Source organism: Salminus brasiliensis, chromosome 1, assembly GCF_030463535.1.
Source record: "Salminus brasiliensis chromosome 1, fSalBra1.hap2, whole genome shotgun sequence".
Lineage (NCBI taxonomy): Eukaryota > Metazoa > Chordata > Actinopteri > Characiformes > Bryconidae > Salminus > Salminus brasiliensis.
Window position 1 is genome coordinate 82033289 of NC_132878.1, and position 25949 is coordinate 82059237.

General features: G+C 40.0%; 1 protein-coding gene across 6 annotated transcripts in view; it reads right to left on the bottom strand.

Annotated features, from left to right (window-relative positions):
• Window positions 1-25949, bottom strand: part of asap1b (ArfGAP with SH3 domain, ankyrin repeat and PH domain 1b) — a 104774-nt gene that overhangs the window by 29615 nt on the left and 49210 nt on the right. For 3 of the 6 annotated variants that reach the window (XM_072691053.1, XM_072691020.1, XM_072691036.1), the window contains exons 4-15: window positions 22083-22157; window positions 19731-19780; window positions 18717-18846; window positions 10619-10704; window positions 8837-8912; window positions 8205-8288; window positions 7354-7362; window positions 7002-7102; window positions 6613-6682; window positions 5813-5900; window positions 5339-5387; window positions 1796-1959 (exon numbers count right to left, since the gene is read on the bottom strand). In XM_072691053.1, the coding sequence (XP_072547154.1) occupies window positions 1796-1959; window positions 5339-5387; window positions 5813-5900; window positions 6613-6682; window positions 7002-7102; window positions 7354-7362; window positions 8205-8288; window positions 8837-8912; window positions 10619-10704; window positions 18717-18846; window positions 19731-19780; window positions 22083-22157 (982 nt within the window). The remainder of the gene's footprint in view (window positions 1-1795; window positions 1960-5338; window positions 5388-5812; window positions 5901-6612; window positions 6683-7001; window positions 7103-7353; window positions 7363-8204; window positions 8289-8836; window positions 8913-10618; window positions 10705-18716; window positions 18847-19730; window positions 19781-22082; window positions 22158-25949) is intronic. The other 3 variants (XM_072691029.1, XM_072691044.1, XM_072691061.1) reach the window with 1 other exon arrangement.

Below are 25949 nucleotides of genomic sequence, written 5' to 3' on the forward strand. Positions count from 1 at the left end.
AGAGCCTGTGCGTGCCAATTACATAACACTGTGACGTAACTGCTAAGCAGAGAACCACTGTCTGTCTTTCTCTCTCTCTCCCTCTCTCACACATCCCCACACACACTCACACATGCCAGCTTCTTATGCCTGATTTTCTTGCGATTTTCAGAGCTGTAGGAGCTCAAGGCGAAGAGGATTTGAAAATGAACAGAAAGGACGTACGACTGAAGATGTGCTAGCCGTTACACACTGACGGCCCGGTGTGCGTTACAGCCATCTGCAGTCACTAAACAGTCTCTGATGTCAGCCTGCGGTTACAGTTAGTGCTGGCAAGTCCCGACCATATTGAGTTGCACAGTGACGTCTGAATTTTAACAGAGTCCACTGAGGAAAGCTTAACGTGCAGCAGATCATTCCTCCTCTTACCCCTGGGGTTGTTTTACTGGCAAGAAAAGACCAAAATAAAACAGTAGTGATACGCCTAACCAGGTGATGCTGTTACCATATTAAGATCATGTCCAAAGTTTTCTGTCTTCACAGTTTTTAACAAGCCAGCTATCTACAGCTCACCGTCCTGACGTAGGGGAAGGTAATACATTTATATTTAAGAAATTTAGCTGACTTACCAAATTCCTTTACTGTTTACTCAGAAAATAGCCTTAGCTAGTTTGAATAGACTAGTATTAAAATAATATCTAATAAATTAGACGCTACTAAATACAAAAGTCGGTATGGAGACCACAACACTCGACACTACACTTCGCCCAAGTACTCTTGAAAGAGATGGGTCTTCAGTCGGCATTTAAAAACAATAAAAACAAAATCTACCGTTACAGTTCCATCCAAAGATTTTTTTAAAATAAACATCTGAATTCTTCAAAACGTAATGCAAATTGTTGGGCATGGCATCAGAAATGATCTAATATTTAATCAGTGTTGACAAACATTTTAATCCATTGAATTTGTGTGGATAAACATTTTGTGGATACAGAAAATATCGCAAAACCTGCATTGGAATCTTTTTTTGGGGGGAATAAATAATTAAAAAATCAATTAGGCATACATTCAGTGTCCTATGACTTACCACGTGACTCCTACTACAAAGGCTGCATCCTACCACTTGCACTTCCATTACAAGTGCATTTGTTAGTGTAGTAGGCAAAGCATGAACGGCAAAGAAAACAAACAAAAGAACAGTTGATGGAAACATGGCTATATAAGTACAGTGGATTTTTTGACTATATATTTATATTATAATTAAACTTTTCTGTTTTTCTCTTTTTTAAACGATTCTGCTCTTTCTGTAATAAAACATTAACATAAGCACTTAGAGGTAGAAATGGCACCATTGCTATATACGGTAACGGTATCTGCATCTGCAAGAAATCTAGCCTGAAATTGCACACACTCACTTTGTGATGTGATGACAGCTGGGTGTTTCTTCCTGTGGGACAGCAGAGTGTTTGAGTAGCTGAGTAGGTTGAGTAGCCTACTTTTAGATGCCTGTCTTTAATGAAGTGATTCAATTACTGACGGCCATGTTTCATTCATAGCATTTCTGTGGTTTTATCTACCACAAGTCTTCATTTTGAATCCTTTAGAATTAAACAAACTGTTTTTGTTACGGTGCCTTGATGTGTAAATGACCCCTGTTCTGACTGGCTGTCTGTCATGGGGGTACAGTATGCAGCAGCTGCAGGATAACAAAGAAATTGGCAACAAGAAGAAAGGATATCTGATGGAGAAGAGTGATGAGTAGGAGTACTTGGCCCACACACACAAAACAAACATATACACCCCCATTAGCACACACCTGCAGCCCCGCAGTCGCAGCACACTTCATTGCCAGGCATGCGCAGGACGTCATCAATGATGGCTTTAGTGAGATCCTCCAGGCCGTCCTCTCCTGCGGTCTGCTCCCCTCTAAATGCCATGTTCAACGCCTCCTCCTTACTGTTAGTCAACACGGAGATCCAGCTGCAAAAACAGATGCATACAGATTCAAACAGATTAATGAACACAGCTGAAATTTCAAATACCAGACACATATCTGACGAAGTTAATATTTACTATAATTAAACGTAATAACTGGGACTATATCCACCTGCACTGGCATTACACTTCAGTATACTGTCCACTTTTAAACAGTTACAATTCCAGTAAACTTAATAACATGCAGACAAAGTCATCTCAGCGTTCGCTTTCATGGAGTGCAATAAATACATCATCCAACATGGGTTAGAAAAATCCATCAAATCTAATCATCTGTCCGATGGTATGGACATTTTAAGTAATTATCTGATGGTACAGGATGACTCAAAATGTATCCCAATCTGATTTATTAAACAATGTCTGTAAACAGCATCCATGGCTCCATTACTCTTCATTCGTTAAACAGTTTCTCAGTTACACAACCAGTTGGAGAGAGTCTGAGCTTCTCATCAAGCAGCAATAAGGAGTCATGACTGAACTTCCATAAACATCCATAACAGACATTTTACTACTTACTATTCAGTGAAACCAATCAAGACATGTCTTTCATTGAAAGTAAAGTCTTTTCCTGAGCTTGTAGCTAGTGTTGTTATAAGCTTGTTATAAAATGACTTTGTTTCCAATGTTTTACTGGAAGGTTCTTTTACTGGAAATTTCTAATCGAATATGTAGGCATTTTTAAGTTAGCAGCATTTTGTGTAATAATTGTACTGTAGTTTGCTAACATTAGCCTACCAGCTAAGTTATTTAGCTAACCTATCAAGGAAGTTAACCAAGCTAATTTGGATAGTGTATACTTTATATCAGTGCTTTAGTCACTTTAGGTAAGGTGTTGTTTCTGAGTGCAAAATGTTGGTTTTTTTCCTGTCTCCAAAAGATTACTTTACAACTTTTATCATCTTTTTTTTTATGATAAAAGATATCAGAAATATCAGTATCTGTAGCTAGCTGAGAATTTTTCATGGCTATGCAGTATTTCTGGATTTAAGCATCCTGTTGGATGTAAAAATTTGTTGTTGTGGGCCCAAACATCCACATGTCTGCTCTTACCATTTTGTGGAGGTGGAAACATGATGGTAAGAGCAGACGTGATGGATGTTTGGGAGGATGTTTTAAACTTAATGCCTTTACGGTACAAAGCACGGAACAAGGCAACTCTGGCCTAATGTGAGTACACTCTAAATGAGAGTATTCTACTAGTCACTGTATGTTTATTTTCACTGTGGTTGTAAACTCCATCAACAGATTCGCTGTTGCACCGGAAGTTCTAACACAAAGATGCCCCCCACCCCATTGTGTCATGGAAAAAAAGGTGAATACTACTACAGTAGGCATAGAAATTACTATAAACTATTTCGCTCCAATGGGGATTACAATGGCAGAAGTAGTCACGACAGAGACAATCACTAATAACGGTCTAATACTGTGAAAGCCTTGCTGTCAAGTAGTCGCAATCAAGTATTGCACATGCATTTCGCAATAGCTTCATTTCTGCATGTGTAAAGTGTTTCAGTGACTTTGGCGAGTGTGGGTATTGGCAGCTCTGGGATATAAGCCACCCCTAATTTTATACGTGTGAAACTTACAGCAGGAGAGTAAGCAGAGACATCCTTGTTTGTTTTTTTTCTCCTGACTGGTTGATAGGCTATGCATGGCTCGCTACTGTTCAGTTTAGCCAACTTTCATTGTTCTGTTTCTGATCATCCATAAATTACTTTATTACTAATATTACTTTTACTGCCAATGACCGCTCCAGGTAGAGTCTTAGAGAGTGAAGGGTGTACGAGTTAAAGGGTCGCTTTGGCACACCCTTTATAACACTCTTCCAAAAGCTCAGCGTGAAGTTTCACAGCCACACACAGTTACTGCCACTCAGAGCCAGCAGGGGGGTGAGGGGGTTGCGAAGGAGAAAGGCAATGAGTGAGCGTGTGGGAGAGGGAAAACAGAACGGGGGAAGAAGTAGAGAAAGAGGGGGATTAAATAGATAGAAAAAGAGAGATTAGGAAGGTGTTTGTGTGTAAAGAGGTGTGGGAAACAGACACTGTGGTTTCAGTGACCTGAATGACTAAGCGGCATCTCCTTTGAGAAAAGCACAGCCATCTCTCTTCAAACCTCATCGAACCTCGTTCAGAGCAACACACAGACTTTTCAACCACTAAGCATGTGACTGTTAATCACTGGTACTACTGTACTTCAGTCACATTCTCAACCCACTGTAACCTAGTAAATATTAAAACATGTTTAATATTATTCATATCCAACAACTCAAATGAAAATGAAAATAGAGAAAGCCACAGAACGTGCTCTAGTTGGTTAAAAGACACACCTAATTGAATATATTTAGATTACATTAGATTACATGTCATTTTTAAACTCTTACACATGATTAAATTCAGGTTTCCTGTTGTTTGTTAAAAGTCCAATTGACTCAAAAATAATAAAATGTTGTCATATCACTTCATATTTATATTCAGGAGACATTAAAATAACAAGATAAATCATTTTTAACTTCTAATTATTTAAACTATATATCTCTGTTCGGCATTCCAAAACAGCGTAAAAGGGGAGCGGTGATATTTGAAATATGCATTTTTTGCATCACAGCAACAGCTGTGACTGTATAGTGACAGTACAGTACAGTACATCCACAGTCATATCAGAATATCAAGACCACCCCTGGTTTGGAATGAACTCGGCCCAGGACAGGGTTTGCTGCATGCGAATAAGCAAGAACACCAGTCAGGTGTAGCAGAGTGCAAAACGATCGTCATGGGCAGGACGTGATCTGATTGGTGTCCCAAAGGGCATGATAATAAGATACCAGGTGAAGGTTGGTAGCATCCTGGAAGCTTTTGACTGTGTGGGATGTTCTAGCAGCTGTAGTGAAGGTGTACTGAGAATGGACCTCTCACACATTGAGCGCCTCCCAATGGCATAACAGAGGTGCCGCACGGGCCACTGACGCTAGAGGTGAATAACAAATCCGGCGAGTGGTACGCCGCACTGCTGTGGAACAGTTCACCTCTATAATGACCACCTTTCGTCACCTAATACAGTCCATGCCAAGACTTCTAGCTAGTGGGATCTGAGCCAAGGGTGGTTAATCCCACTATTAGATAGGTGGTCATAATATTCTGATATATCACTACTGTCATGAAAAACCTCGTATATCCAAAATGGCATATTTACAGGAGGACAAAAAACATCTTAACTTACATTGGAAGTAAAGGTAAGTCTATATAGCGTTCCTTTCAGAATTCTTAAATGCAGTTGATCGTTGTATTAGGATAGATTGGATAAGAAGGACTTGAATAGACATCTGCCATTGAGAATGAGTTAAATAAGAGGGAAAAAGATATCTTACATTACAAACTCCTGTTCATCTTCAGCCTGAAAGTGATATGTGCGATTATCTGTAACAGAAAACAAGGACATGAGCACATCAATCTTCGAAAGCAACACTTTGTCCCAACCCACTGCTTTGCATTTCAAATGAATTCATATGAATTGAAATGTATACAGATCTTGTCAGTCTACTCCAGTATGTCAAGCACCGTTGTGACGACTGTAAATACTGATGAATGACCTACATTCAAGAAGGCACTAAAAATCCCTCTACATGGGAGACTTAAAGAAGTTTGTCCTGTTATTTAGTCTAGAGGTTTCACTAAAATGATCAACATGCAGGTATTAAATCAGTTTTTACTACCAAACATGCTCCAATAGCACCAAAACGTGCAACAGCACTGCTATATGATTAAAATGCAAAGTTATTGTAGAACATTGTTGTGAAAGGTCTCTCAACAGGAGGTGGACAAAAGGGGGATTCGAGACATACGTGAGATGAGGTCAAAACACTTCCGGTCTTCAGCGCTCGGCTTGACCTGGCAGGTGAGCAGGTTGAGTTTGACTGGCTGCCTGTTTGACTGCAGATACACACGTACACGCAAGCAGAAATGTACTTTTCAAACAGTTCATAAAACCACTTCTGCAAACAGTCAGTTATTCAGTTTATCTTCAGTTTCAACATGGAGGCAAACATTTGGCCTTTAATGCTGGTTATCAGTAATAGGAACCAGGAAGCCAATTCAACACAAGAGCGTTCATCTCTGACCAGTCTCCTTGCTGGTGTACTTGACCAATGAGTAAATAATGGCTTATTTTTTTTCAGGATTCTGACTAACTATGAAGACAATGTTCATTTTCTAAACATTTTGACAAATTTTAAGAAAGTAATGACTTATTGTTCTTATCATTTTGATAAATTAAGATGACATATTGCAAATTTTCTCAAGATTCAGACCAATTATGAGATATTTTCCAAATATTCTGAAAAAATAATTATGAGCAAAGAATAACTTCATTATGTTAACATTCTGGTCAATTCTGCCGACATAGTACATTTTTCTAAACAATCACACCAATTATGACAATAATTACTTATTTTCTTAAACCTCTGACCAATTATGACAATATAATGTTAATTTTCTAAACATTAAAAAAATTAGAACTAAATGTGAACAACTTAATTTAGTTTACTTCATGATCAGTTATGATGACATACATCTCATTTTCAAAACATTCAGATCAATTATAATGAAAATAATTCATTTTCTTATAACTGTATCTTGAACTCACAGTGGCATGAGAGATGGTGAGAATTCCTCCTTTTACTGAGCACTTCCTCCTCTGCCACACCTTTCTCAGCCTGTGAAAAACAGTAATAGTCCCCTTACACCACTACACTTTTACCACACATTTAAAACCATCTGAGAGCTTGCGGCTCACATAGGTGAACAACATGGGTCAGAACTTTTGTGCTATGTGAGCGCTCTGGCAAAAGAAGCTCACTGATGCTTTTATGATATGCTAAAGTTAATTCCAGCACAAGTTAAAGCAGCAGCAATGGAACAGTAAAGGGCAATAACTGTAACGCACTGTGTATAAATCCCCATAAAGCTAGTACTACAGCAGTAATTGTGTCTGTGTGTGGGTGTTTGTGTGGCTTGTGTGCCAAGTACGCCTACCCATCACTCTTCTTCATCAGATATCCTTTCTTCTCACTGCCAAACTCTTTGTTACCCTGGAGCTGGTGCATGCTATAGCCACCCTGCTTGCTCTGAGAGTCCTGCTCAAGTGCAAACACACAGACACACACATTTACTTATATAAACATATGATTCCAAGCTAAACTAAAAACCAATAACAGTCTGTAACGCTCACACAGAAAACAATACCTTCCTTCACTTGCACACATGATCATGTAGAATATGGCTGCAAGTGACAAACTGAGTATTTGCCATTAAAATCAATTAAAACATTCTGAATTGCACACAGTGCACAAACACACGGTGCATGCTGAGCATGCAAAGCACTTACTCTCCTAGACTGCAATCCAAAAAGGCAGCGAGCGAGAGAGACACAGGAGAAAGTTTGAAAAGCACAGTACATGAACAATACTGTGTGTGGGCATGTGTGTATGCTAGAAGAAGAAAGAAAGACAAAAGACCAGACAGAAAGACAGACAGACAGAAAGAAATGGAAAGAACAGAATAAAAAAGGAAAGAGAGAGACAGTAAGACAGACAGACAGTGACATGAAAATAACGGAGAGAAAGAGAGGGAAAAAAAATCAGAAAGACAGAAAGAAATATGGACCAAAAAGACAGACAGACAGAAAATGAGGTATAGACAAAAAGAAAAAGAAATAAACAAAGACAAACAGAAGGGGGTAATAAAAGACAGACAGATAGACAGAGAGAGAGAAAGACAACTTGCAGAAGTAAGTAATTTAGATAATTAGGGAGCTGCTAGTGCTGCAATGCATCATTAACTGGCAAAGAGGCCTGAATCCTCAGCATTTTAGACATGATCAAACATCATTGATCACTCACTATTCAGTATCATTCAGTCAGTGACTCTCTACTGAGCAACCAATGGGGCACAACACTGGTTACCAGCAACGCCTACCTCATACTGGCTACCAGCATGGTACAGCACTGGGTGCTCCCTCTCATATTCGCTCATATTAACCTAACTAGTACAACAGGTCTATAGGGATCTATCTTATTAAAATGTATAATGTGTCAAGCACCTTCGTGTAAACCTTTGGTTACACTGGCGTATTCAACCACTTATTTATGTTGCCTTATGATAACAAATGAGGCTAACACTCAGCAATTACACTGGTCCTCAGACTAAACCCTGGGGCACACCACGCAGTCTACCTACCTCCTTCTCTACTTGCAGGGAAGACTTGATAAGATCCCTCAGGGCTGTGAGCTGCTTCTTCTCCTCATCCTGAGTTTGCTTTATCTAAGAACCAGAAACAGAGAAGGTAATTATAACAAGCATACAGCAATTCTCATCAGATCTCCAGGTCTTCGTTTTAATGAGGAACTACTTAATAAAACTCCACTCGGAACAAGTAAAATGCTGTTTTAGAAACATTCAACAGAGAAAACCTTCAATAAGAGTGGGCTAGGTGGGTTCCAGGTGGGCATGTGTATATGTGTTATTTCTGGGACCCAGTTGGGCTTCCCAAATGGGCCTCATCGTTACACCCCACACTAATTACCCACCCAAATTTCACATGGGTCCCATCTTGGTCCCATGTGCAGGGTTCATCCTAAATGAAGTCCATGTTTAAACCTTTCTGGTCCCTTCACAGTGGGACCCTGGTGGGCATCCATATGTGGGACCAACATGGAGTCCATGGACAACACTTTCTGGACTAACCATACAGACTCCACATGGGCATGTTATCTGGACACTAACACCAGCTTCTAAGCTTTCAAGAAAATTGACAATTATTCACAGTCAAAATGACAAATATGTTCTAGGTCAAAAGGCAGTGTACATACATTGTAAAGATCGGCAGCAAGCTTCTCTATGTACTGCTTGAGTTTATCAGCTGTCTTCAAGCCATCTTGGAAGAAACTGAAAGGGAATCACAGGACATGGAATCAAGAGGCATGCTTTTTTAGGGCAAAACAAACCTGACAACCTGTAAAAAAAGACGTTTTGAACACCTTCAGATGAGTCCGGCATGAAAAATGATATGCAAAAATGTTCCCATTAGCTCACCGACAGCTTCCTCATGCTGATGAGTAATACTCAGATGAGAATGCAATTTAATTACTGCCTCTAATTGACAAAACTGACATTTAGTGGTCTTCTAAACTAGCTGCTTGTTAAGGCTTCCTGTTAAGGCTCATCTTCAAAACATTAACTTAAGGTGCAGCAGAAGTGCGAACGAGCAGTCTTAATTACTGATGCAGATGACTAACAGCTTGCCGACACTAACGACCTGCCAAAAGCGCCCGAGTCAAACGCGATGAGTCAGAGCCGCACGCACTGTGGCCACATGCCTGCTACCCCCCACCGCTGTTAAGACCCATCTGGACATCTGTGGTGCATAATTATGGGATGTAAAGGCAGGTACACAGTCTGGGATTTTATAAGAAACAAAAACACTACATGTATACGATAACGTCAACAGTCTTAATGAGCATCAGGTAATTCAGATTCCCAGATTTATAGATTTTGCAACAAATCTATAAATGCACCGTTTACAGCAGCCTCGAGCTTTACTCTGGGATCTGGGATGCATCTGGGAAATCTTGAGGAAAAGCTCAGTGAAGCACTAAAGACGAATGATGCGTCATGATATTTTGAAGTTCCTTTCTAGTGCGTGCACGATGACATAACAAGGACCCAGACTGCAAGGTAAGTGCTCTAAAATCAATAGGACAGTGACTCTGCTGATGTGTTGATGGACCAAAGTGCTTACGCTTGTCTCTCTCAGCTCATCACTTTTCCAGGGGACACTGACATTTTGCCAAGCTGCAGGAAACACTCCCGTCAACACCTCTGACGCACTGATTAACATTTCCTCACACATTTTACCTGAGAGGCTTCACAATGTGACAACTGATCAACTGTTCAACTGATCTTATGTTCTTCAATAAAAACAAACAAATTGAATTCACATGGGTAAATTTCAGAATGGGGTTTGAAGCAGATGAAGCCTAGCAGCTCTAGTTTCTGTAGTGTGCAAAACTAAAAAAATATATCAAACACCAATCACATCTTGGCTGAAACAAGAAATCATGTTTGTTTGTTTTTTTGGCTTTTGGCTAGCCCCTACAGTTGCAGAGCGTAATTCATTTTAACACCACTGCCATTAATACAAATCCTACTTTGAGCTCCCAGTCACAGACAGCTGTGCACATGAATTTGTGGTAATGCTAAAGTGAAGGAAGCATGTGGACTGAGTAACATTACAGGATTCTATGCAGCACTGCCCACTTATCACGAGAGGTCTCATGCAGCCTCACAAAAGATACACAGTGCAGTAAGCAGCATTCCAGGCCTTCTAGTGGTAATGACGGAGACTCCATTCTCCCTATAACAAGTCAATGTACTGACAAAATTTTTTTGAAGCTGTTTTTTTTTTTTTTTTTTAAGTTGCTGCATAATATTCCTGTACAACAGTCTTTATTACAATTTCTGGTGAAACATTATTTCAATAACTATAAAAATCATAAAATCAAAAAAAGCCTAGTTTTGAACACAATAGTAACACAGTTGTAAACAACGCTGTCAAGTTCAGTGGGGTTTTCCTGTTTGACTAAGTAACTTACTTGCACTGTGCGTGGTAATACTTGATCAGGTTCTGCAGGAGGTCCACGCCCTTTTTGGTCTTGATTTCGTTCACTTTGATCAGGTACTGCAGAAGCAAAGAAAGAGATGTTTACATTAACAAGTGAAAGCCTTCCTCTTTTACTTATGAGCAAACTGCAACAGAGAGTCTACAGAGATATTTTAATGTTTTGTTTTCTCTCAAATAACCTAGAAATCTGCAATTAATAGAAATTAGGTGTGTAGATAATTAATAAGCCCACTAGTAATAAGCCCACTAATTAAAAACCCCAGCAGAGTAGGCAAGAGAACAGAAACTTGATTTTATGCCAATTTCTACATGAGATTCCACTGTATATTCCACAGTGTCAGACTGCACTGAAATACAACCTCACAATCAAGAACAGCCAACTTTGATAGAAAAAAGCCAACTGACTGACATACACACAAACACATCACAGACTGTTCGGCATGATGTGTCCACAAAAAAAAGAGTTTCTACTTTAGCTGCTTTTAATGGCTTCAAACAAAAGTCACTTGTCAAAACAAATGTCTACTGCATCCTCCGAGTTGCTGAGTCATACTGAGTCATCAAAGGTGAGACTTAAACGGTTTAGAATCACTTCATGTTCCCTGTAGCAGCACGCTTCTGTCTGGGATTCTTGGCAGTTTGGGTTTTCAGTCTGCTTTGTTGTTTTGTCCTCAACTCAGCTGTCATATTTGAATGCTGTTATCTGTCCTCATCCTGAAATTCCTCCACAATAAACTCGCCTAGCTCAGCGTTCCTGCCTCCGCCTGACAGTGGGACACCAGCTTCTTCACCGGCAGAGAGCAGCAGGTACAGCTGAGGTTTCTGGCACTTGAACAATCAGTACTAGCACCCCCTCCCAAGGATGTGTGCTCTCCCCAGCACTGTTCTCACTGTACACGAATGCCTACACCTCCACGGAATCCTGCTGTTAAAATCCATGCAGACGACACCACAGTAGCTGATCTCATCTGAGACAATGACGGAGTCTGCTGACAGACAGGTGGTTAAACAGCAAGGATTGGTTGAACAACAATCTGGAGCTAAACACGCTTAACAGGAAACTTGAGGACAAGACTCCCACCCTGGCCAACCCTCCTCATCCTTGACAAGACCCTGATGGTGGGAGCAATGATGACTAGAGACAGTGCAGTACCAACATCAACCACTTCAGGAAGAAAGCTAAGCTTACACTAGTGGAAGTAGTTCGGCCTGCCTCAGGAGTTCCAAACAGCCATCAAAAAGTCTGGACAAACTGGACATTTACACACTGCAGCATCATTATGCATCATCACATTGGGGGAATGGTGGCTCAGCTTTAGAGCACTGGACTATTCATGAGTGGGTTGTGGGTTCAATACATGAGCAAGGCCCTTTTCCCCCTTCAGGCTCCCCAGGCACTGCAGCAACGGCTGTCACCGTGTGTTTGTTCTGCACAGATGGATTAAAGGAGAAGGCCAAATTTTATCTGTGTCTAACACAAAGTGGTGAAGATGGTTATCTTGTCTTGTCAGATCTACAGGGAGGACGACTGGTGTTCAACTAACTGCTCTACCTGCACACCTCCAGAAAATAATGGTAATTAGCAGTTTTAGCTCCTCCCTTCAGAGAGCCGCTTCACCCAAAGGATTATACCTTTCACAGTATCAAAAAAAAAGTCAGAAGCAAAAGCTCAGGCACCCCACATGGTCACTACTTTACACTAGAGGTGTCAAGTAACGAAGTACAAACACTTTGTTACATTACTTAAGTCGAAATTTTGGTTATCTATACTCTACAGGAGTAATTATTTTCCGGCCGACTTATTACTTCTCCTCCTTACAATTTCACACAATTATCTGTACTTTCTACTCCTTAAGTTTTAAAAATACCCTCATTACTCCTATTTGTTTTAATTCCGGCTAGTCATTGTTCAATAAAAAAAAAAAAAAAACCCTATCCAGATAAATTGCGTCATCCGGAAACCTACCATTTATACCATTCTGATACCCTATTGGTTTGTAAGCGATCCATTCGCACCTGCACAGGTCACGTCACACTCTAGAAAGGACACAGCAGACAAATGTAGCCTAGTATGAAGATGTCCATGGCAGAGACTCAAGAGAACTCGAGTGAAACGTCCCGACTAAATGTGTGCACCGCATTCGACCACAAGCTTATTGAAAACATGCCTCCGAAGTTTGACTTTTTGCACCATTACAAAACTTAGGCATTTACTCATCATATTTTCCGCTCCATGAAACACGATAAAGCACAGTAGTGCACATAGATGCACCTTTAATATATCTGATATTCCTAAAATGCATTTCTTTTCAATATGCATATATGCAACTGAAACTGGTAGCCTAGTGCATCCCAAAATGTGTCAACATTGTAGTCATTATGGCTTTTAGTAAAATGTTTTTTTTGGGGAGGTGGGGCAGTGCACTATAGGCCCCTGTGTCACGGCCTAAGCTTTTGGTATTGGCTTTCCTTACATTATTTTTACTTTTATACTTTAAATAGTTTTGAAACCAGTACTTTTACGCTTTTACTTGAGTAAAAAGCTTAAGTTGATACTTCAAAACACTAATATCTTCATTACTACTTGAGTACTTCTACCCAACACCTTCTTTGGGAAGCGCCACATCTTGTAAACTCTTTCTGTAGCCAGCTAGTCTTAGGCCAAAGAGAGTCAAATCTTTCAAATCTTGTTCAGAGAACTTTCGCCCATTCTTCCTTGCCAAAAGGCTTCCAATTCTGAGAGATTTCAGGTAAGTCTAGCATGCCCTGCATGCCCTGCTATTTCAAGGCTATGGCAAACCCTTCAGCTTGAGGTATTAAATTGTGGATTTTGAGGTGTGATTAGGATTATTATCCAGAATTTGCTGGTATTAACTGAATCTATTCTTCCCTCCACCAGTACTCTGTCCCCTGAGCCACTGGCTGCAACACAAGCCAGCATGAGTGAGATTTATTTTCATCACATTCCAGTGTTTCCTCTAGGATTTGTTTCATGAGCAGCGGCAGCAGCACAATCTACTGTGATCTACTGTGGCTTTCTGTGGGCTTTAGTTTAAGGTTGTACTGCTGAAAAAAGATGTGTGGTGCATTGTGGCACACTGAGGAATTGAAAAGTGCTCAAAGTCACAGAAGACATATGGTGCCATAGCTGGTGCGTGTGCCCAAATTTCAAACAACGGTTTCATTTTTGGACATTTTAATTTGAAATGACCGATATAGGACGCAGAGGCATATGATGATGCCCAGACAAGTCTTCCTATTTCTATGCAGCACATTCGATGTGCAACAGGCTTTATGTTACATCGAAGGCTCTGTTCAACTGTGAAACTATCTAACTTGACGTTATCATCATATGCCTCTGCTTCCTATATCGATCATTTCAAATTAAAAGCCATCAATAGTCATTTTTGCAGTGGTGGGCAGAAACTTAGCATTCTGCATTTTTTGCCAACAAACATACCCAAAAAGCTCTATTTTAACTTATCTTTATCTGATACTGTGGAGATCATATGATCCAAAAGTACTTAATTTAATTGTAAATTGCTAAGTGCAGCATGTGTTGAGTGTTGTGGTACCCATACTGACTTTTGTATGTAGTAGTATCTAATCTTAGAGGTATCTTTTGGATCCTATAGAAACTAGCTGAGGATAATTTGAGAGTCAAGCTGGAGAATGCCTTAGGTCTGCTAAATGTCTTACATGTAAATGTGATGAAAAGTCATATGTGGGCCGAACAGTGCAGTCCAGACTCTGCTAAATCTTCCTGAAGGTCTGTTGCAGTGAAACAGGGGTTCTGATATGCCTTTCTGACAGGTCTCTTGAGAGAAGATCTTTAGTCTTCCAGACCTCAACTTGACCATCACGGTTTCTGTTCAATTTTAATTCAATTGAACTTTTTCATTACACTAATACAGGTACAGTACAAGTAAACACTGTTCCGGGTATGCCATGGCCTTAATTGCATCACAAACTAAGCAAACAGCTACCTGCAAAACACTTTGATATCCTCATGTAGCACCATTCTCCTTCTCCTTCTTACACCATTTCATTACCAGAGGTGTGCAAACCTTTGCCTGCCGGCATACAGAGTCCTACACCATTTTGCTATCATTTTGCATCACCACAGGGTGGAAGCATTAGATTAGACCGGACGACTGCACGGCTATAGCCTGACGTTGTGACACTGCAGGACACGTAGCACACTTCTCACAGGCTTATGTAAAAATGCATTTCTGCCTTCGCCACTGATTTGCACAGAAATAAATTCTAACTTTGCAGCCTCAGTCCTACGCCCACTGTGTTGCCAGCAAGCGCTAAAACACATTTCACTTCCAACGCCGTGCCACTGTTGTGAGCTTTAGATGACACACTTAAGTGTTCTCAGTTCAGTGGCGGTACAGATGCCTAAAGAGGAGCTTCTTCACATCACGAAGCTCTGAAACGCCATCTGAAAATAGCACACCATGACAATTCTCCAGACAAAAACAAAACAAAAAAAAAACATGGCCGTCAAACAAATGAATAAAACATAATCTTAATCCCGGTTTATCCGGCGGCGGGAAAATCCGGAACAGCTTGCACAGGGTCCCCGCAGCACACCATTTTGCATCTGTGCTCTGGAATGTAATCCATACTGCAGCTGAGGTCTTTGTGAAACGCATCTCGCACTGCACACTGCAAGGTTTAGGGGAAGAAAGCATGGTAAACCTAAAGGATTCAGATTGCTACTTATATACTTCACACACTGTACTTTGCATACACTTCAAACACACACATCTATATATATATATATATATATATATATATATATATATATATATATATATATATATATATTTATATTATCTGAGTGATCTTACCACAGACCTTTACAGTACCCACACTAGCACAACACAGGCCACAAGCAGAAGTCAGCTTATTATTTGGCTGCATCATACTGGAAATTTCCATTTCACCATTAATGGCGCAGTACTTGCATTCAGGCTCCCCTATAGGCGCAGAAATCATGGACAACGCAATGCCGCCTCTGAACAGTGAAGCAACCACTAGTCTAGTACCTCTGCTGGCTCTGCTGGCTGGTTGCAGTACAATGTGTAGCTCTGCCTGTCCCCATGTGTTGCCCAGGTTGCACCTCATATTTCTCATCTAAACTGTCTTTCCATCCCCTGTGTTTAATTCAAACAGTTAGTTCTCCCTGTGCTAAGACTGGCACATTCAGTTCTGGAATATCGTCAGAAGGCGGGGTTACACTTGAAATGAAGTAACAGAATGCCTTGGCTGGACGTGTCCGTCTGCAGGACCTGCATCCCACCCTTGATGTTCATTAAATGGAGAAGCTGAGTTGTAGTAGAATGTTTATGGACTGCACTTTTACTGTTGAAACACAGCATCCATGTTTTTGGTTTTTGTTTGTTTTTTACAGTCACTAGGCGCAGAAATGGTGAACACGTTTGGACTGTAAGTGACTTCTGTTTCTTTAAAGAAGAGGAGGAAAACCCTGTAGTTTTGCAGAAGTCCTATTGTTGTTGGCTGTGTATGACTTCCTCTAAAACACTACAGTGTTTGAAAAGTCTGAGCATGATACATTTAGATGGAAATCTCTCTTTTTTTTTTGCACAGGCATGACCACTAAAAAATTGACCAGTAAAAATTTAATACAAAAAAAATAACTGAATTCTTAAATTATAATAATGTAATTAAAGTCACACATCAGCCTCCAGAGGCCAAATGCAAGAAAATGCGAGAAACTTCAGGACCCACAATTTCTTGGGAGGTAGCTACGATGACTGAATGAAGTAACATCTCTGTAAACTGATCTGGTGAAATATCTCTGTGATATCCATTACACTGTGAAGAATTACATCAATTTATATTCATTAATGGATATTAACTAAGAGTCATATGCCATTTAGCCATTCTGTTAGAAGAGTACAAGTTGTGCAAAGTCACCAGAAGCCCCTGGTCTCAATCACACGCTTAAACTACTTCTCTCACACTGATGACAGAAGGGTGTGGCTGCTAAGGAGGCTGCTAAGGAGACTGCGGCGGATATATCTGAATCTATTTGTGGTTTAGGTGTTTTGCCACAAACACACACAAACAAAAAGACATTGCAGACATGCAAAGACAGAAAGAAATTGCAGATATGCATTGTGAGGCTTTCTGCTGGGCCTTCACAGTTTCCCTGGTGGAGATGTAACCGTGTCAAACCAGTTCTAGTTCCTGAAACTTTCTTCTATTAACAGTCCCAAACAGCTGGTCCACCAGCACACACACTGTGAACACTAGGCTTGGTAGAACGTTCTGTATCTGTAAACACTTAAAAAGGCTGAACATCTGGCAAAGCGACCTAAACCGGCCCTATTCTGAATGCAGAAATTTCTATTAATTAATGTGATACAATGATGATGCTTTCCAGTTAAAAAACAGCCTGTTTGTTTGGTTAATGAGCAACAGGAACTTCCTGCATTAGTAATAGACTGCTCTGTGGAAAGCCGACAAGTGTTTGGTTAAAGAGGCACGCAGGAAGCAGCTCTGATGATCGCATGTGGAAAAACACAGTGGATGCTGAGTTTGAGACGGAGAGACGGAGTCAAGATCCTGAGGCCGTGACTCTTTTGTTAACTATTTTAGGAAATGAGATCTTTTTGAATCCCTTCCCAGACCACTCACCTTACAAATGAAGAGCAAACCAAACTGAACAAAATGTCTGAGGTTTAAATAAGGCTCCCCCAAAATCCTGTGATGAGATTCTAATCATCTGTAGATAATGTGGTGCCCCTGATTCTAGTCATCATAATTTTAGACATGGTGGGTAGCAATAAATGTGGGTGTTTCCTAACTTCCTTCCTTCCAAGAAAACTGCCTCTCAATTACATTTGACAAATGTGTTAGTGTATGTGTTATGTTACCTGCATCTCTCAGTGCTGTTCAAATAAAGATTAAGTATCCATGTTTAAATGTGTAAAAATAGACAAAGGTTCCAGTCTACAGAAAATTTCTGTCAGAATTGTGCCCCAAAGAAAAGATGACCACTGGCGTGTTTCATGACTTGTGAAGGAAAATCGCTTTGCTTACAGGCAAGAATTGCTTTTAAAGGTCAACACAGGTGCTCTGAAAAAACACTCAGCAGGGAACTGCATACTATGAACATATGGAGCAGAAAGGCACAAAAGGCATTTGCATATTTCCGCTCAAAAATGACAAAGTTTCTGTAGACTGGTATGTTTGCCACTGCTGGTAACCCCGTATGACCGTATGCTTCGATACACCTGCAAAATCAGCTACTTCCTTCACACTGTGGTCTTTGGCACGCCCAAATGCAATCACTCCTTTTTGCCAAATTATTAACATCTGCTTTGCGACCCATTTTACACACATCCAACGAGACAATCACTGCACTGTCCCAACTCTTAATCTCTGTCGCATAGCCTGCAGCTATTTATAGCAGGTACCTTAAACATGTGAGGTTACTATTTTTTTTGTCCAGGGAGAAACTGTATGTATGAACTATTACCATGTATAGCTGAACTTATTATACAAATGTACTATTTATAAGCATGACTTTATAATGAATTTATAATAATTGATAAATATTTCTATATAATATAATATTTACATTATTTCACTGTTACAGTGCCACAATCAGAGAAATTCTGAAGTGAGAGTTTAATTCATTCCACATTGATATTTCTCAATAACCAGGTTGGGATAACGCAGTGGGTAACAAATCTGTGTGGTGTACCACGTTACACTAATAACACCAATACACCAATGCAATGCTACACCTTGGCAAAACCAGTTAACTGTATTCATGTACCTGTATAACATGATTTACATATATGTCACTCTGTATAAGAGCATCAGTCAAATGTCAATACAATATATCATGGCATTGTTTTGTATAATTAAAGATTAAATCATTTGTAATTATAATTGTGTAGGATAGGATAACAAAATAGGAGCTCTAGACTAAAGATGATGCTACACTATTTAATGAAGTAAACCAATACTGAGATGGGTTTTGATATCCATATACCTCAATAACCACACACATCCCTAACACTGACCTCACACATCTGGAGCTGAAAGAGGCGTCGCTCCTTCTCCATCTCCTCAGCAATCTCTGCACCTGTGATCTCAGTCCGGATCATGCCATGCTGCTTGGCGTGCTCTCGTTTTTCCTTCTCTATCTTTGTACTGAAGACAGACCACACACATACATTATATACTTAACCTGGTGTTCTTATTAATAACACATAAGCACTGAACAGACACGCTTCCATTCTAAAGCTTTCAGAGGTACACTGCACAGACAAGCACTGCTTAGAGTGAATCCTCGATGCTAATCTGGGATGGCGGCCTTTAAATTCAGAAAGGGCCGAGAAAAAAAAAAAGAAACCAAATTTTTTTACATGGCCTTTAAAAGTGTCTCCTTTAAATACAACACATGACAGTTCAGGTACTCGAAGCTAGCGTGGCTCAGAGACCTTGGACAGCTGCCAACTAGTGTTAGCACAAATGCCTGTTATTAATCGTGAGCAGTCGAGTTTGAAGCTGGGGCTTTTCTCTAGGAGTAGGTCAGCCTTCACTTTTTCAGTGCCATTTGTACATGGCATTGTTGATTGACCTTGACAGAAAACAGACAACTGCACATTTTAATGCACGGTTACTGTTTATTTATGGCACCTACAGATTGTGCTTCACATTTACATGAAGTTTTGCCTCCCCCCAACAGGTTAAATGGACCATAAACTGAACAGAACATCTACTGTGACCAGGGGTGTCCTAACATTTGCATAAAACTCTATGTTATCAATATTTTTTCCAAAATACAATTTAAATTGTAAAATTAATTTTCTAACAACCAGACCTTTTCCTTCCCCAGGAAGTCAGCATATCCACTTTTTTTTGGATTATGGCTTGACCATTAAACATAGTCGTCTGGACTGTCAGCACAGAGTGGTTTATTGCATCTGATTGGTTAAACTCCTCTAAAATACTACTAAATGTTGCAATATCCTACAGGCAAACACAAATATACTGTTCCAGATTCACACACACACACACACACACACACTTACAACTTGGTCTCATAGTCCTTCCAAGCCTTGTCAAAGGGTTTTTTAAGATCCTGAAAGGAAAAAAAACAAGGCAACATTAAAGTTATCAGCCATTTGCAGAAGCCAGAGTTAACACAGACATGTTAACAGGCTGTGCTGGAGATAGCGGAGTGTAAAATGGTGTGCTAGAGCAGCCATGGAAAAATGCCATTAATGTGGTTAATAATGTGTGTATGTGTGACAAAGACTCAAACTACTGTGGAATAAAAATTGACAGCAGAATCTTCTAGAAACCACTGGGAGAGGCAACCTGTGGGCTCCCACCTCCCATTACTGAGAGTTAAGGCAAAGAGTCAAACGCACTTGGAGAGCTAGTGAACTCGTAGTGTGGGAAGACAAATGTGTGTGCACCTTATATAGTGTGTATCGAAGAAGGCACAGGAAAACAATGGTAAGAATGGTCTGGTTGAGAGTTTAAAATGTTGATCACAGAATGTTTAATATGACTCCCTTTTAATTTTCTGCAACATAAAATAGCCTATAGACCTATTGGGACAGCATTAGGTTTACAGGAGTTTCTAGTCCTGTCATGTCAAGAGACTGCGCACTCTGCAGCATTGAGATTCATTGTGTATGGCAGAGACACCTCGGGAAACGTGGCAAAAGTCTCTGCACTCTGCCTCTGCAAAAGTCTCTGCACTCTGCAGCATTGAGATTTACTGTGTATGGCAGAGACACCTCGGGACACGTGGCAAAAGTCTCTGCACTCTGCCTATTTGCACTATGACTATTTGCACACCTGTACAGATGTTCTTTTCTGTAAATATATTTTCAGCTCTTTATTACCTTTAGTACTTTTTACTTTTTTAAATTTATCCCCTACCCTATTTATTGTTTAGTGTCTTTTTCCTTTAGTTTAAGACTGTGTTCTGTGTTTTTTTGTTACTTGTCATACGTGTTGCTCTCACCAAGACAAATTCCTTGTATGTGTAACATACTTGGTGAAATAAAGAGATTCTGATTCTGATTCTGATTCTGAAAAGTCTGTGACAAACCTCAGGTGTTGTACGACGCACAATGCACAAATGCACATGACAAGCCAAAGGACTCATCAGAGGGGCAAAGCCTCTTGCAGCTTAGCCTATAGCTTAGATACATGTTATCAACAATGAGTAGGTGCTAGAAGATGCTAGGTTTCAAACAAACATTTCAACATCACTATAAATTATTACTCAATATTACTATAAAATTATACTCATATACTTATACAACTTTATCAGTGATAACTGGCCAGACGTTTTAGGTCATTTTTATGGAGGTGCAGCCACTCTTATCTCAATTATTTATGCTGAGGTTTCTTATCCCGTGCAAATCAGCCAGACATTTTACAATAAAATGACATTAATCCACCTGCCCATGTAATCCCATCCAAATAGGGATTATTATGAAATTCTAAAAGCGTGAGACATTTTGGGCCAACACATTGGAATAGTACACTTCGTGCCAACTATAAGTCGGTGGTGCTCCTCCATGGCCAAGGAGTTCAAAAGGCTGGTCTCGCTCTCTCTGGGAGGGTAGGACTGATCTCGCTCTGTCTGGGTGGGCCCTCTCTATCTCCACCACCAGTCAGCAGCTTGATACCAACACTGGCATCTGTTAGCTCCTTTAGGCCTTAAGCAGAATTGACCGTTCGGGTCAAATAATAAATACGACGATAGCGGAGAGCAGCTGGTTTCGATAAAAAAGGATGTTCAAAGGCAGACTTCATGTGAATCAACAGAAGTGATTGAGTGCGTTTTTGGTTGTTTTAAAGGGCCCATATCCTATATTTTACCCCTGTTTTACCTTTTTCCCCCCTGAGTCCCTTTACAATTGGTGTGAGTGTGTCATATATCTCTGTTTTGATTGGCTGCGTCATGCCTCTCTGAAAAAGATAAACTCAGTTCAGTGAATGGCCATGGCCAAACCACTGTACTCTATATAGGCAGATGTATGTAGATATGCACAAAAACTCAAAATGGGCTGTATGGGGTATCTTTGGGATATTTAAGGCATGCAGCTTTATTGAGAAATCCTGGTGAGTGAGGAGACTGTAGGACTCACTGCAGTCACATTACTGTGTGTGGCACCACTCATCACTCAGCAGGTAACTCAATGGCCTGTTTACAAAAAAAGCTCCTCACACTCAATTAAACTTTATGCTATTTATGTCTTCCCCTACTCTCACTCTCTTCCTTCACCTGCTCTCCCCTGTCATCTGTCTAGTTCTCTCTTTCGCCGTCTCTTACTCTTTCAGTAGCTGCTGAATGAATCCTTTTCGTTTTTGTGTGGAAAAGTGATTTATTTGTGTGTGAGTGTGTAAATCTGTCTCACCCCTTTCACGCCTTTCAGGTCTCCTTTCAGCAGAGAGTCCAGCGTGAAGATCACATTATGACTCAGACTCTGGAGCTGTGGAGAGAGGGAGAGTAGCAGAGTGGGAGAGGGAGAGAGAGAGAGAGAGAGAGAAAGAGAAAGCCACTGAATTCATATTTTGAAACACAAGGAAGGAAGAGACAGTACAGTCTGGAGTTCTAACAGATCAACAACAATTGAGACATTGCACACGACAAGGGGCCCTAGACTGTCAAACTGTATTTATCTGGGGAATAATGAGCGTACATGATACTGACATAGTGTGAAGTTAAAAATTCTGCATTAGCGAAACCACAAGACTGCTATATAACAGCCTTGACTCATTTTATGTACACCCAGCCCACTAGCGAACGCCTTGTGAAGTCTGTTTGGGAGAATTAGAAGTCACACTAAACTAAAAGCTAACCCGTGGGAATGAGCTGCTCGGAGGAGGGCCACCACAGGTATCCGTACTAGGCTACAAGCTAACCCTAGGCCAACTGGCTACAATCTGTTCAGCTAGCAAACCACACACTGTGTAAGCCTCTGGTGTATATATATATATATAAAATTACTATGATTACTATGTTCTTGTTACAGTGGTTAAGACAAAGCTTTGCTACAGTATGGTATGCTATACAGCTCACACAGACAGGGTATTACACACATAATGGGGTCTCTGATCACTCCTAATATTGACTTTATCATCAGTCTAAAATCAAATGTACATAATTTCCTCCTTAGTCCATATATGTATTGCACTATAGAGTAGTTGTGTGATATGACCACAAATCAATATCACAATGCCTCATAAGTGAAACATTTTACATAGAGCTGGGCAATGACAATATTTTATCATATTGTGATATATTTTGTTATTGAGGATATTGTTAGTGCTTTATAAACACTGATTAACTGCAGGTTTCATTACACACAGCATGATTAGACTGGTTTGATTAGAAGAAGAGCAGCAGATGTTGAATAAAATAACTGTTCTGTACAGGAGAGTATCTGAATAGCAGTTAATAAGAATCTCTTGCAACAGATGTGTTTAGTTAGTGGTTATATTTATTGTGATAAATATTGTGTATCATGAAACAAGTCTTTAAATATCGTGATACAGTATTTTTACCATGTCGCCCAGCCCTAATTTTACACCAATTACTAATAAAAGAACAATTATTGTAGTGAACGATGGACATGGCATTTATTTTTGGGTACAAACTGTTCAAGTTGCTTAGTTGGCTCTGTGTTCGAGTTCTCCTTCATGTTGCAGACTAGACGGGTCAGAATTACGTGACTTATCCAAAACCCACCTGCCTGGTGTGAACAAACTGCCCCTCATATCTGTACTGTAAAAGAACTGCTTTAAAACTGTATCTAAAAAGATTTGATTTGTCAAACTAACTGATATTTGTAATATAATTATGATCAAATCAAATTAATTAATAAATATAATTATAATATATATTTTTAATTTATTTATTGCATTTGCAACTTTTATAAAGGTTTGTTTTGACATTACCAGCAGATCAGGTCTCAGCCTGATCCCACAATTCAAATACTGGTAAATTCCTATCCACAACTGTTTTTTAAGCAAATTGATGGTAAACTCGGGTTAAGAATTGTGTAGGTTATGTCTCATTTAACAAATGAGAGCGGTCATTGGCTGCTTTTGGGCAGATTTGTCCTATGTCTGAGGCGGTGATGGCTGGGAAATGCCAACGACCTGCTGTGACGGCTACAGTTTCAGACCGGCCAACCAGGCTGCACTGCATAAAAACTTTACTGCCTGAAAGCAAAAGGAGAAGAAAGAGACGAGAGGGAAGACCGAGACCTGTAAAAGAGCCTATGAATAGCAGTGAATAGTGCGTAGCTCGAGTGCCAAAACTGTCCCCTAGCTAGAGCTCCATTCAGAGCAAGATCACTGAGCAAGGCCTGAATCTGTCATTCATAAACTGCTGCTTTCAGCCCAGCAGCCTCTGAGAGAGAGAAAGAGAGAGAGAGAGAGAGAGAGAGAGAGAGAGAGAGAGAGAGAGAGAGAACAAGTGACCGAGCCCAAGAGAGTTAAAATAGAAGAAGCAAAAGACTGTGTGTGTGAGAGAGTGAAAGATGGGTGTAAGAAGAAAGAGAGAAAGAATGTGTAGGACTATTAATACGTTGTCTCTCACTCCAACACCAGTGGCCATCACATTGATCAAGTGATCTGTGCCTCTCAGGCTAAATATCTCTGTGGTAAATCTACTCTGTGCCAGACCCCATCAGGGAGACTGACTGATGAGGCGATGAGCATTATGCCACACTGTAATTACTGTAAGTTATACAGTAAAGCTCAAAGCATTTATCAGATCTTTAAGGAAAATCTCAGTAAACACATTTTTAGTTACTAGAGGTGTAAGAAAATATCAATACACTTTATTATCATGATATGATGTTTAGCAATACTGTATTGTTCCTCAAAAACGTAGTATGGATTTTTAATAAAGTGCTTACATGGAAAGATTGATGGCAGAAAGCAGTTCATTTAATGGGACCTCAAACATGTGGACTGTGCCAGGAAACCAACACCTTTAATTGCCAAGTGGTCAAAAGGTCAAATGTCCAGCCAGAATTCAGCCAGAAGTTTGTTGATGGCTACCAAAATAAATCAAACTGTTGATTTCATAAACAAAAATATTTGAAACTCTTTCTTTTTAAGATGTTTTTTTTTTTGCACCTCATTTTTCGTTTTAACCCAGAAAAAGAGCAGCTCAGAGAGATCACTGAAAGCCCCAATATTGCCATGACATTCAGGGCCATGAGGAGGTCTTGTTAAACTTCCATCAACAACTGTATCTTACAAGTATATATTTTGGGAATAAACAGATGATGATGATGAAGAGGCTGCTTGATGAAAAGTGACTGATCCAACAGATGGATGATTCAATATTCAACAGGCCTGGTTTCTACCTGACGTCTTCATTCAGTCTCTGTCTGAGGCTCGTGTTTCAGAGTGGTAAATATCACAGTGTGGTGCCAGCCTTTCAGCACACACTCAGAAGCTTCTGCAACAGGACACCGAAGCTGCTTCTTTCATTTCTCTGTAGACCAACATGAAGAGAAACCACTCACAGCTGCTTTCATGCCTGTTGTGAGTGCCGGTGCTGCATGACATGTAATATTGCAACTGTACCGCTAAGCATTGCAATGGTGATACGAAATATATGATGCCGAAAATCGTTCTCATTTATTTAATAGTTTAATAATCTACTTTTGCTGGATTTGCTGAAAACCTTAATTCACCGAACCACCCAGAAACAGTCATGCGAAGTCCAGCACACAGGAAAAACCTTGCCATTGGTTAGAGGGTTCATTAGTATATCAGTCTTTACACTTTACACATCGCCACAGGTATCAAAATGTATCCACATTTTCCAGTAGCATTAAAGTAGTGCAGAAGTGCATACCAAAACATATAGCATTTTAGTAGTGAAGGCTTTTATTGATTAAATAGTAGGGAACACCCCCCATTTCACTAGAGTTATATATAAATGCAAGTCTGTGCCCAGACTGTTCCCCAGACTATGTGTAAATACAGCACTATGTGTAAATTCTTGACTGTTCTCTAGGCTTTTTTTAAATGTATACATACACGTCAGACTATCCTGAACACCACCTTACAGCCTTTGAATATCCACTGTTTCTAAATGAGTATCCAAATCCACTTGTTTCCTTTTTTTGCTTAAATCACCATTCAAAAATTAATAATTACATTTAATAATTAACCTTAATTTGAATTTGTGACTGCAGTTTCAAACCCATTCAGCAAGCAGCCATGACAAATTAACACTGGTGGTAGCGCAAATGAAC